At 32.9% G+C, this 12,761-nt stretch overlaps 1 protein-coding gene across 1 annotated transcript in view; it reads left to right on the top strand.

The window, feature by feature from the left end:
* LOC136034389 (uncharacterized) overlaps positions 1-12,319 on the top strand; it is a 42,461-nt gene extending 30,142 nt beyond the window's left edge. The window contains exons 7-8 of the mRNA XM_065715535.1: positions 757-947; positions 9,391-12,319. Coding sequence (XP_065571607.1) covers positions 757-947; positions 9,391-10,245 — 1,046 coding nt within the window. The 3' untranslated portion in view covers positions 10,246-12,319. The remainder of the gene's footprint in view (positions 1-756; positions 948-9,390) is intronic.
* The last annotated feature ends 442 nt before the right edge of the window (positions 12,320-12,761 follow it).

Here is a 12,761-nt window from a genome sequence, read left to right as displayed (position 1 = left end):
ACAGAAGTTTCAGCCCCGGTTCTTAGGTACTAGAGCCGCCGCTGAGTGTAGCCATGTCATCATTGGAAAACAAACTCACAGGCAGCGGTGCTTTGCAGCAGCAGATATAGGTGGTTATGCAGCAGTTCCTGAACCCACTGGACGTTCCAGTAGCAGTAACAGTCAAGAAAATCCTTCAGATATTTCTGCGACTCATCACGACAGACTGGTTCCAATGGACTCCACTGGTTCCGGCAAAAACAAAACTCATTGATTTCATTACTTTTTTTACCCAGGTAAAAGACAAATGTGTGTGCCTATTGTGTAATGCAGATATATCAATTAGGAAAAAGTAAACGTTGGACGTTATTACGAAACCGTTCATTCCATTATTGTAAAGGATTTACCTCAGAATAGCAAGGACCTCTATTGCCTTCTTGCTCCGCTACTACTACTGACAACTCACTGCGGCACCAATCTGTCTGAGGCCAACACAGCTACGCATGCTCCTCCTCCATCCCTCATATCAACAAAAAACGTATTAAAATTCTTTCAGAGTTGAATCACCAATTCAGTCGATACTTTCATGACCTCAAAGAGATTGGGTTTTCTTAAGAGAAGTTTTGCGTCATAGTCCCAAGTTTTGTCTCTATTATTTGTTTTGTTGCAGACAGTCTATCATAACCAAAGGCCATAAAAGCATTAGTTTTTCTTGGAATTGCGACAAATTTTGCCTCATAATCCCAAAATTTGTGACTAATTCATTTTTTTTTGCAGGTAGTCTATCATTACCGAAGGCCATAATTGCATTGGTTTTTCTTGGGATTATGACAAGTTTTATGCTAATTATGTTTTGCCGGTACAAAATTAATTTTCCATTTTGGTTGGGAGGAATTGAACCTTCATCGCAGTCATCACGCCCAGATCAAACTCATATGTTCCAAACGGTTGAAAACATAACTGAAAGGGTAATTACTTAAGATGTTTATAACTGTTTCAGTATCAAATAGGCTACGAGATTGTAAAAGAAAAGTCTCAATTAGGACAAAGCGTTCGGTATCTTACGATGTCAAGGTCTATTTGAAGTTGGGCTAAGTTCTAAAAAAGGTATATTCGGTAAAGTGTAAATGACCAAGGGATATTGCTGTGTATATGTCACTGTGTGAATTCTGCTATGGAGGACTCTGCGAAAGTGAAAGTCTCTAAAAAAATTTCAGCAAAATTACCGAAAAAAGACTTCTTTGAAAACATTTTAAAAAAAGAATACCAATAGCATATTCTATTGATATTGACACACTGACCGGTTTAATTGAAAATACGTCATAATTACCATTATGACCAAATAATTACCCATTATGACCATAACTACCAAAATACCAATAATTCGCGTTTTGTCCAATTATCCATCATTTAAATAGGAAAATTGTATTTATTTTAAATAACATTTTGAAAGCTTAAACGATTTACGTATTTTATTATGTTGACATTTTAGGAAGTTTTGACATTTGTGAGGTTTTGACAGTTATGAGGTTATGACATTTTATAAGGTTTATACCCGTAACAGTATAACGTTAAAATATGTAACATTTGTATCAGTGCATAAATGGGTGTTAGACTAAATGTTGGGACTAAGGACAATAGGTACGTGAAATTTGGACTAGAATAAATTCGAATAAAAAGTAAAAATGCTTACAGAGAAAAAGGAAGGTGAACCTCTGCTTATGAAGGCTAGTCTTTAAATAAAAGAATAAAATTCGATAAAAATAAATCAAATAAAAAGTAGAAAGGCCTACAGGGGAAAAGGGAGGGGAACCTCCGCTTATGAAGACTAGTCTTTAAATAAAAGAATAAAAGTAGAAAAAAATCAAATAAAAAGAAGAAATGATTACAGGGGAAAAGGAAGGGGAACCTCCGCTTATGAAGGCTAGTCTTTAAATCAAAGAATAAAAATAGAAAAAAAATCAAATAAAAAGTAAAAATGTTTACAGGGGAAAAGGAAGGGGAACCTCCGCTTATGAAGGCTAGTCTTTAAATAAAACAATAAAAGTAGATAAGAATAAATCAAATAAAAAGTAAAAATGCTTACATGGGAAAAGGGAGGGGAACCTCCACTCATGAAGGCTAATCTTAAGAATGAAAGTAGATAAGAATAAATCAAATAAAAAAGTAGAAATGCCTACAGGGGAAAAGGAAGGGGAACCTCCGCTTATGAAGGCTAGTCTTTAAATAAAACAATAAAAGTTGATAAGAATAAATCAAATAAAAAGTAAAAATGCTTACTTGGGAAAAGGGAGGGGAACCTCCACTCATGAAGGCTAATCTTAAGAATGAAAGTAGATAAGAATAAATCAAATAAAAAAGTAGAAATGCCTACAGGGGAAAAGGAAGGGGAACCTCCGCTTATGAAGGCTAGTCTTTAAATAAAACAATAAAAGTAGATAAGAATAAATCAAATAAAAAGTAAAAATGCTTACTTGGGAAAAGGGAGGGGAACCTCCACTCATGAAGGCTAATCTTAAGAATGAAAGTAGATAAGAATAAATCAAATAAAAAAGTAGAAATGCCTACAGGGGAAAAGGAAGGGGAACCTCCGCTTATGAAGGCTAGTCTTTAAATAAGACAATAAAAGTAGATAAGAATAAATCAAATAAAAAGTAAAAATGCTTACTTGGGAAAAGGGAGGGGAACCTCCACTCATGAAGGCTAATCTTAAGAATGAAAGTAGATAAGAATAAATCAAATAAAAAAGTAGAAATGCCTACAGGGGAAAAGGAAGGGGAACCTCCGCTTATGAAGGCTAGTCTTTAAATAAAACAATAAAAGTAGATAAGAATAAATCAAATAAAAAGTAAAAATGCTTACTTGGGAAAAGGGAGGGGAACCTCCACTCATGAAGGCTAATCTTAAGAATGAAAGTAGATAAGAATAAATCAAATAAAAAAGTAGAAATGCCTACAGGGGAAAAGGAAGGGGAACCTCCGCTTATGAAGGCTAGTCTTTAAATAAGACAATAAAAGTAGATAAGAATAAATCAAATAAAAAGTAAAAAATACTTACTTGGGAAAAGGGAGGGGAACCTCCACTCATGAAGGCTAATCTTAAGAATGAAAGTAGATAAGAATAAATCAAATAAAAAGTAGAAATGCCTACAGGGGAAAAGGAAGGGGAACCTCCGCTTATAAAGGCTAGTCTTTAAATAAAAGTAGATAAGAATAAATCAAATAAAAAGTAAAAATCCTTACAGGGGAAAAGGAAGAAGAACCTCTGCTTATGAAGGCTAGCCTTTAAATAACAGAATAAAAGTAGATAAGAATAAATAATAAAAAAAAGTAGAAATGCTAACATGGAAAAAGGGAGGCGATCTTCCGCTTATGAAGGCTAGTCTTTAAATAAAAGAATAAACGTAGAAAAAAATCAAATATAAAATAGAAATACTTACAGGGGAAAAGGAAGGGGAGCCTCCGCTTATGAAGACTAGTTTTTAAATAAAAGTAGATAAGAATAAATCAAATAAAAAGTAAAAATCCTTACAGGGGAAAAGGAAGGAGAACCTCTGTTTATGAAGGCTAGTCTTTAAATAAAAGAATAAAAGAAGATAAGAATAAGTCAAATAAAAAGTAAAAATGCTTACAGGGGAAAAGGATGGAACCTTCGCTTATGAAGGCTAGTCTTTAAATAAAAGAATAAAAGTAGAAAAAAAATCAAATAAAAAGTATAAATTCTTGTAGGGGAAGGGAAAGGGCTCCACTTAGGAAGGCTAGTCTTAAAATAAAATAATAAAACTAGATAAGAATATATAAAAAAAAGTAGAAATACTTACAGGGGAAAAGGAAGGGGAACCTCCGCTTATGAAGGCTAGTCTTTAAATAAAAGAATAAAGGTCCCCTGCCTCATGTTCATGAAAATTAGGGCCCAAGAACGCACTTTTTTGTGTAATTTTGTCTCTTTCTCCTATGAACAATTCTCTGATCCACACAGGGATGGACATTGTACACATATGATGACCATTTTTTTATATGAACATTTTGTAAAATGCCTGGGATATAAAGCCTTTTTAATAGAATGAAAACATGCTTGGAATTATATAAATAAAATAGTATATTTGAATAGAAAACCCACTGAATAAAAGGTTCAGCGACTGAAAGCTGAAATAGCTAGTCTGGTACCTTGTAACCAGAATTTGAAGAAAAATCTGATAAGGTTCCTTTTTAAGATTTTATTCTTTCTCTCTGGCTCTTTGCAATATACTCGCTCTAATAAAATGATTATTGCATTATTCAAGAGGGAACTCTTTTGCAGACATTGTCATTTATATTGACAAAAGTAAGCTGATTCAATATCTCATTTCCTACCATGGAAAATATCCTTTCCTTGTGTAATTGTAGATTTTGGAACAGTTGTATATCCTGTCTTCTACCGTTCATGTTTTTATTGTGTTTATGCTCACGCATTAGCATCTGTCAATGTTTTTTTTTTTAATGTAAAATGGCTCATATTAGTTAATCAAGTTCATTTATTAACATTATTAATTATTTACATTGCAGTATGACATAACGTTTGTTAAATCCTGGAGTCCTAAGGGTTAAGGTGACTGCAAACGAGAAAAAAATATAAAGAATAAAACGTCCAATTATTTTTAGACTAAAACAGAGAAAAATAAGATTGAGGAACTTTTCTCCATTTGCATTGTTCAGATAAACCTGCTTTTCCAAGATTTTTGGTTCTTCAGTAGATTATACCCTTAATATAATATTCCAAATTCTTTCTCATCAAACCCACCTCAAACCATTTCTTCTTGAACCTCTTCCAACTCAGTTGATCATTTGTAAAATTTCTGATAAAATTCCACCCATGATTTTTTCTTTTAATTTTTATTACTCTTTTACTCTTCTTTACTTTTTCTAATTTTTACTCTTTCTTCTCTTTTTACTCTTTCTAATGCATTTGGCTCTGTAGTGTATTCCCTCTAGACAAGTTACAGTGCTACTATTGGCTTAATTAGGATAAGCCTCTCTTTCTTTGTAGCATTATCATCAACTTCAAAGTATTTATAATAAAATTTACATTGTAAATAAAAATTACGAGAAGAAAGTTTATTTACTTCAAACGAGGATTCAGAGTATGAGCATCTATGGGCAATGGGCAACTAGTTACATTCGGGAAACATATGAAATTTAAAGCAGGAAAATTAATAGCATTGTTACTTTTACAGCAATATCTATTATTTTCATTGAAAAAAGTAGACAATTTTAAAGGGAATTGAATAATTTGGAGTTTTGATTTACACTTTTAAAGATCAAAATTAAATTTCTCTGTATTTTTTCCGCAAATTGTTTAAGCTTAAACGTTAAATTGCTCAGGGCAGTTCTTGGTGGGCTTGCGAAAATATTGGCCGTTTATGTGGCTAGCAGACTTAAAGCTGGCAGTCGTGACATAACATAGGGATATTTCCCTCTCCGTACATTTTCAAGTGCAAAGATAAATCTACACCCATGCAGTGCAGGGTAATTACCTTCTTCTTCTTCTTGTTTAGGTTAATATGGATACGTTTTCGCATAATCTCATCACCGGAATTGAATTCCAAGCTGGGTGATTAACTTGAAAAAATATGTGTAGTGACGCTTGCAAACAATGTTAGACCTTATATGGTGTTGGTTATCTTTTTACGAAACTAGTGTCGGTTGCTTCCCACACTAGTATCCAATTAATTCCTTAGATTCCCCGCACCCGTCAAATTTTTGAGAAATCCCTTTTCTATGTACTTTCTTTGAGAAAAATCGACACAAATTGCCCTCCCTAGATCTTAAAAATACTTTTTGAACCCCCCCCCACTACATTTTCTTGAATTGATACCCCTGTTTGAATGATGACTTATCTGTGGCCAAGTTAACGAAGAATTGGCTTAACTTTTGTATCCATATTTACTAATAATACTACCCAGGTAAATGAAGCTATCCACTTGGTCGATCTTCTCGTTACCCACCATCACCTGTTCACCCTTACTTATTCCTAGTTTAAGCAACTTACTTTCTTAACATTATTTCAACCCTTCAAACCTCCTTAAACTCTTAAAACCTCCAAAAAATCATTCATTTAGCCAACATTTTTATCTAGGACATATAAACCATCTGCATAATCTAAGACTTAGAAAGTTATACCTTCCTATTCGATTCCATGCTGTCTCAAAGCCTTTACTGTATTTCGTAGGACAAAGACCATCAAAATGATAGGAGTAGAACGCAACCCTGTGTAGCTACTAATTGAATATAAAACCAGCAACTAACCTCATTTTCCACTAATCTAGATCTATTCTATACTAATCTATTCTATAGATTAATATATATATTATATAGATATATATAGATATATATATATATATATATATATATATATATATATATATATATATATATATATATATATATATATATATATATATATATATATATATATATATATATATATATATATATATATATATATAGATATATATATAGAGATTATTATATAGATATTCTATAGATCTATCTATTCTATACTAATCTAGATCACCCAAACTGCACTAAATTTGTTCTCGCACATAGCATTAATCACCTTAATCTGGTATATCATACAAGAATAGGATGTTCACTAAAATTCTATTAAAGGCTGAATCAAACGCCTATTCATAATCTGTTAAACTAAGAATTTAAGGGGCCTGATGTGAAAATTCAGTCGACGCATTCTCTTCCCTTTTTAAAACTACACTGTTCTTCTCTTAAAACTTCTCATTCTAAAAATCTCCAAGTCTCCAAGCTTCTTAAGGAAACTAAGATAATGCCTCTATTATTTACACGCTCACTCTTATCACCTTTGGTATAAATGAGATTAATTAAACTTTTCCATTCTATTTTCAACTGGGATAGGTCCAGATTGACCGCTCCTTCTCAATTTCTTAGCGTGTCATTAGAACATCAATTTTATCTATGACCTCTACTTCACAGCTCCTTAATTTATGCTTCGATGCTTTTTCTTCTTCCCTTAGATGTTTCTTATTCTAATGTTATCTATCACTCAAGTACTTCTTGTGTTAATCCCTCTCCTTTCTTACCAAGATTAAAGCGTTTTCACTTATATCTTGGTCGTGTTTCTAACTTTCCTCTCTAAGACACCATCTGCTACTTCACAAACTATTTTCCCAAAGAAAATTTCCATCCCTCTTCTACAATGTCAAATTTTAGACACTCCAGTTTCATATTCAAATGTTCCTGAAAAATTCCTCTCAAGTCCTCATCCTGAAGTCTATCAACTTCATAACTTCCAAGAAGGTAGTTACTCTTCCTAAGTTTCAGCTTTAAATTAACCCTAAACACTACTAGGTGGTGGTCTTTACTTTTAACATAAAAAAAGCTCTCCTATGTACCCTAGTATCTTCAATCGATCTTTCCAGTTTTCGATTTACAACAGTATGATCAATAGAGTTGGCCGTCTTACCATCTTGTGAGTACCATCTTAACTTATGCGCCATTTATGACCAAATATTGTTTTGGTTATAACTAGTTATGCTTACAAAACTGCATCTGTCTATAACCTTTTCTATTTTCATTTCTTACACCACATTTACCTAGGTTAGAATACCATCTATCCGTACTTCTGCCAACCTAGGTATTAAAATCCACTAACGAAAACAGCCTATTTCTACCTGGAGCCCTGTTTGTTTGTTCCTGTAACTGTAAGTACAATTCATCTGAGTCACTGCAGTCTCCGTCAGTTGGTTCTTCAGGGGCATATACTACTATGACTGTTATGTTTTAGTCGCAAAATGAGTAACCATAATTCTATTATGAATACCATCCCAGCTTAAGCAAGACCTGACAGCCCTCTTATTCATCCTGAGGCCTACTCCCTGTCAATGCTCCCATTTTTGCTGTCTGAGTAAATAAATTTAATATCACCTAGTTTCATGCTTCCTACCCCTGAGATGAGTTTCTTAAACTCCTAACAAGTCCAGTTCAAAACATCTGAATTCGTCGCTCAAAATGTCAGTATGATTGTTGTTTTTAACTTTGTAATGTTCTAAGTCGCGAGTTTCATATTACTTAAGTCTTTGGAATTGTTATGGCATCAAGAAAAGCAATGGGTCCACACCCATGGAGTTCAGGAACTAATACATCTTCCCAAGTCCACACGAAGTGCTTGAGCCGGCTTAGAACCGGACAGCGAGAAGTGCTTTGAACCTCTAGTTGAAGGGAGTCGTTATGCAATCCTGGGCCTATCTTGGTCACTGCATGGTTTTCAATATTTGGCGATGTTTTCCTATCAACATGAGTTAGTTCTTCCACAAGCAATCTCAAGTCTGTCACCTCTGATTCATTGTTCATTCATGCCTACAAACGTTATACTGGAATGAAAAGGCAGCCCATAATAGATGAATTAACTGTGAAGGTACTACTAGGATCAAAATACCCACCAAAACAAACAAAACCCTGGAAAATATCCTATTAAGCAAAGTCGAGTGCAATGCTACGTCGTTTACTATGCTATAATTTACTCGAGGGGCGATACTCCTCAAAGTCACCGGGCAGCGTCGTTTGCAGTCATGGTTCTGGCTAGCAAAACTCCTGAAAAGTCCACACTGATGGCACTCTGAAGCTATGCAATCAGAGTTTCTCTTTCAGGAATAAGAGCGGAGGAAGGTACTTATGACAGAGCGGAGACTCTATACCGTCTCGCAACACTGGAACAGCACCATCCTTTTATACTTAACCCATCCTTGTCAGGGTTTCGTCAAGGCAAATTTATTAGTATTTAGTGATATTAATGAAGGAAAATGATATTAGTGAATAATATTAATGAATAATAATGTAAATAAATAATGATGAAGTCGCTATTGGTGAATATAAAAAAATAACTGGTAGTTTTGTTTCTTTTCTTTAATTCGATTATTCGCGAATCCGGAAACTCATGATTTATTAATATTTTTCTACATATTGGTATGTAGTCACTTGATTTTATATTACCCACGAAGAAGAATGAACATTTTATTTATTTTTTAAATAATAAAAAAAAAGAAGAAAATCTGCTTCTATGTTTTATAAAAGGCAAAACTCAAAAATGCGTTTCTCCAAGATTACTTCTAAATTCATTTTTGAAATTACAGTACATCTTATGGTTTTATTATTTCTTCTTCTTTTTTCAAGTTGTTTACATGTAGTTCTTTCATTTTATATTACCCACCAAGAAGAATGAACTTTTTATGTATTTTGTAAATAATTCAAAAAACTTCATAGAAAAAAAAAAGATAAGAAAATCTGCTTTAGTGTTTTATAAAACGTAAAACCCAAAAGTGAGTTTCTCCAAGATTACTTCTAAATTCATTTTGGAAATTACAGCACACCTTATGTCTTCAATTATTTTTTCTTCTTTTTTCAGGTTGTCACCTCTGTTACCCGACAATTATCTGAATTCCAAATTTCTAAACACATCGAAAGCATCGCATCGCCGTCTTCGCTACAAAGAAATGATGAACAAATTCCGGCTGCACAAAACTCGATTAAATCTGAATGTACTTCATGCCTCTCTATTAATCGAATATCGACAATCCAAAACTCGGACTGCCGTGATTTTAACACAGCAACAACATCATCTATGTTAGCAAAAAAAAGCGATTCTTTGTCCTTAGAATATGGCAGCGGCTCCACAAAAAGTGTTAAGGTTACTGGTACTAAAAAAATCAGTAAGGAGGAATATGTGAGGCAAATAGACGTAAATGACGGCTCTAATTACGTCCCCAGCTGTTCTAAGATTGATGGTGATGATGCTGCATATACGATTGACGCTGAGGAACCAATTTCTGTATCAAACTTAACTGATGTTAGCCATATTGAAGAGGTTTTGTGTGTTGAGAAGGAAGGTTTATGTAAGGAGGGATACACGAGGTATATGGACGTAAATAATGTCCCTAGCCGCTCTATTGTTGATACCAATTGTGCTGAATTTACCAACGATGCTGAAAGAGTAAAATCGTTATCAGAATTAAGAGCTGTTGGTACTGTTGAGGATGTTTTGGGTAATCAAAAAGAAGGCTCTTGTTTGGAAATTGTTGACATTTTTACTTGCACAGAAGCATCAGATTTACAAGATATTGATCACCAAAAAGAGATAGACAATGAAAACCCATGTTTTGACAAAGTTGGTCCAAATCTTGCGTCGGACTCTTCTAATTACGATACCCTACCAGATTCTGACTCTGAGTCTTTTATTATCTTGCGACCCAGAAAACAATAAATATCTATATTGTTGGGGTAGGAGTCATTTTAACTGGAATAGCAAATAATAACTGATATTTTTTTCACACCAACATAACCTAACCTGACAAGTTTTGATTATTAGAGTTGATCCTTAGTTATTTTACCCAACTTCATAGAATTTTTTAAAAAAGCTCATCATACAACGCATAAGTTATGATACCTCAGTTTGATTATCAGTTTGGAAAAACTGACATTTTTTTCAAACCAACATAACCTAACCTGGCAAGTTTTGACTATTAGAGTTGATTCTCAGTTATTTTACCCAAATTCACTGAAAATTTTTAAAAAGCTCATCATACAACGCATAAGTTCAACGCATAGAACAAGTTCAAGAACTCTTGTTTTCATTATTTAACTTCGCCAAAAAGACGAAATAACTTCGACTATAAAATAACTTCTAAGTATAGAATTTCCTATATCGAAACTGAGACCATCAGTATATAAAATAAGATCACCAATATTGATATTGTCGTCAAACCCTTCAAATGCAGCACCTCACTCTGAATCTTTTGTCTCGTAACCCATAAAAAACTATGTTGCTTTTGGAGAGGGCGGGGTATTTTTGAAACACAAACGTTCTGAAATTAAAAGGCTGAAATTACCAGTCCTTTTGTTTTTCAAGAGTATTGCAGCTATTGAAATGCTTTAAAAATTTCGATGGTTCGCCGTCTCAAAACAATTTGCTTCAACTATTTCTGAGACTGGATGTCCCTGTAATAGATGATGGTAAGCTCACACAAGATTATATGTCATATACGAAATATGGTCGTGAAATTAGGTTTCATAAAGAATGCGAAATGTTACCCTATTCGATCGTTCAGTGTTGCCATGCGTCAGATTTAACCACTTGACATACATTCTTAGCATTTTTAAAACAGGTGACAGTAAGCCTTTTGAAGTAATCAATTCTGTTATGTAGATTCTTTGTGCAGTGTTAAATAATAAATCATCAGTGTTGACCATTAATTGCTATATATGTTCCGTATAAAATATATTGTAATTACCAAAAAACATTATATGACAATACTGGAAAAAAACTATTGAAAAACAAAAACAGGTGACAACCAGCCTTTTGAAGTAATCAATCCTGTTTCGTATATTATCTGAGAATCATTAAATAATAATTTGTAAATTTTTGACGTTTTACTACAATATATATTCCATTGAAAATATGTTGTAATTACCGAAAAACATTATATGACAATACTGGATGAACAACTATTGAAAAACATTGTTGAAACAAATGACAACCTGCCTTTGGAAGTAATCAATTCTGTTTCGTTTATTATCTGTGAATCATTAAATAATAAAACGTAAATTTTTGACGTTTTACTACAATATATATTCCATTGAAAATATGTTGTAATTACCGAAAAACATTGTATGACAGTACTGGATGAACAACTATTGAAAAACATTGTTGAAACAAATGATAACCAGCCTTTTGAAGTAATCAATCCTGTTTCGTATATTATCCGTGAATCATTAAATAATAATTCGTAGAATCGTAGAATTAAATAATAATTAAATAATAATTCGTAGATATAATTCGTACAATATATATTCCATTGAAAATATATTTTAGCTCATCTACTAGAAGAGCTAGTGTCGCTAATAATTTTTCGTTAAGAATGGGAGATATGAGCTTCCACGTCGTGTTACCAAATAATCTTTGGTTACGCTCATTTTATTGACTGAGATTTGACAGCTCTCAGGTGACGAACTAGCATCCCTTGGACAATACTCGTGGTTCACTTTTGTATAAGAGCTAGTAATACAGTATTGTCGATAATTGCGTAGTAGTACAGTATTGTCAGTTATACATGTCTAGTAGTATAGTCTTGTCGATAATTGGCGACTTGCACCGTTTTGTAAATAATTTTGTTGAATTCTAAATGTAGAAACAGGTTATATTTCAAGCATGATATTTTATGTATTATTTTGACAAAAATTGGACATAGTACATTTTAGGTGCTTCTTTGGTTATTTACTTATGTCTTTGAGGGATTCTGTGATATATTTATCAAAATAAAATTTGTGTATTAGAATTATTTATTGACTAAATTTTTATCAGTTGTACTTTCCTTGGATAAAAAGATATATTTTGGTAAGATACTAAGCAGTAATTTGTAATTGAGTTGGTTATGAGCTGGTTATGAGAGATAACCTAGCCCCTTTTCAACTCAAAAAATTCTATGCTTTTTATTACCGATTTTTTTAACCAAATTCCTACGAACATCCAATAAACGGCTTGACCACATTGGAAAAAATAGCGAAGAAAGGGAGCAAGCAATCCAAACTGACCTGCCACTTGCGCGTAATTCTGTCTGCTGGGGCATAATCCTTCTAACATTTCAATTATGAACTATTTTGAAATAGTCAAATAAAAAAAAAAATAATAAATAAAAATAGTCAAAAAAGAAGCTTTTATCTAAGAAACCTTATATTCTCCTTATATTTTATATTTCTTAAACCTTATATTTTGGTTAAAAG

This window comes from Artemia franciscana, chromosome 13 (genome assembly GCF_032884065.1).
Source record: "Artemia franciscana chromosome 13, ASM3288406v1, whole genome shotgun sequence".
NCBI classification, from domain to species: domain Eukaryota; kingdom Metazoa; phylum Arthropoda; class Branchiopoda; order Anostraca; family Artemiidae; genus Artemia; species Artemia franciscana.
The sequence above is the reverse complement of the archived record's forward strand: the minus strand, read 5'-3'. Positions and strand labels throughout refer to the sequence as shown.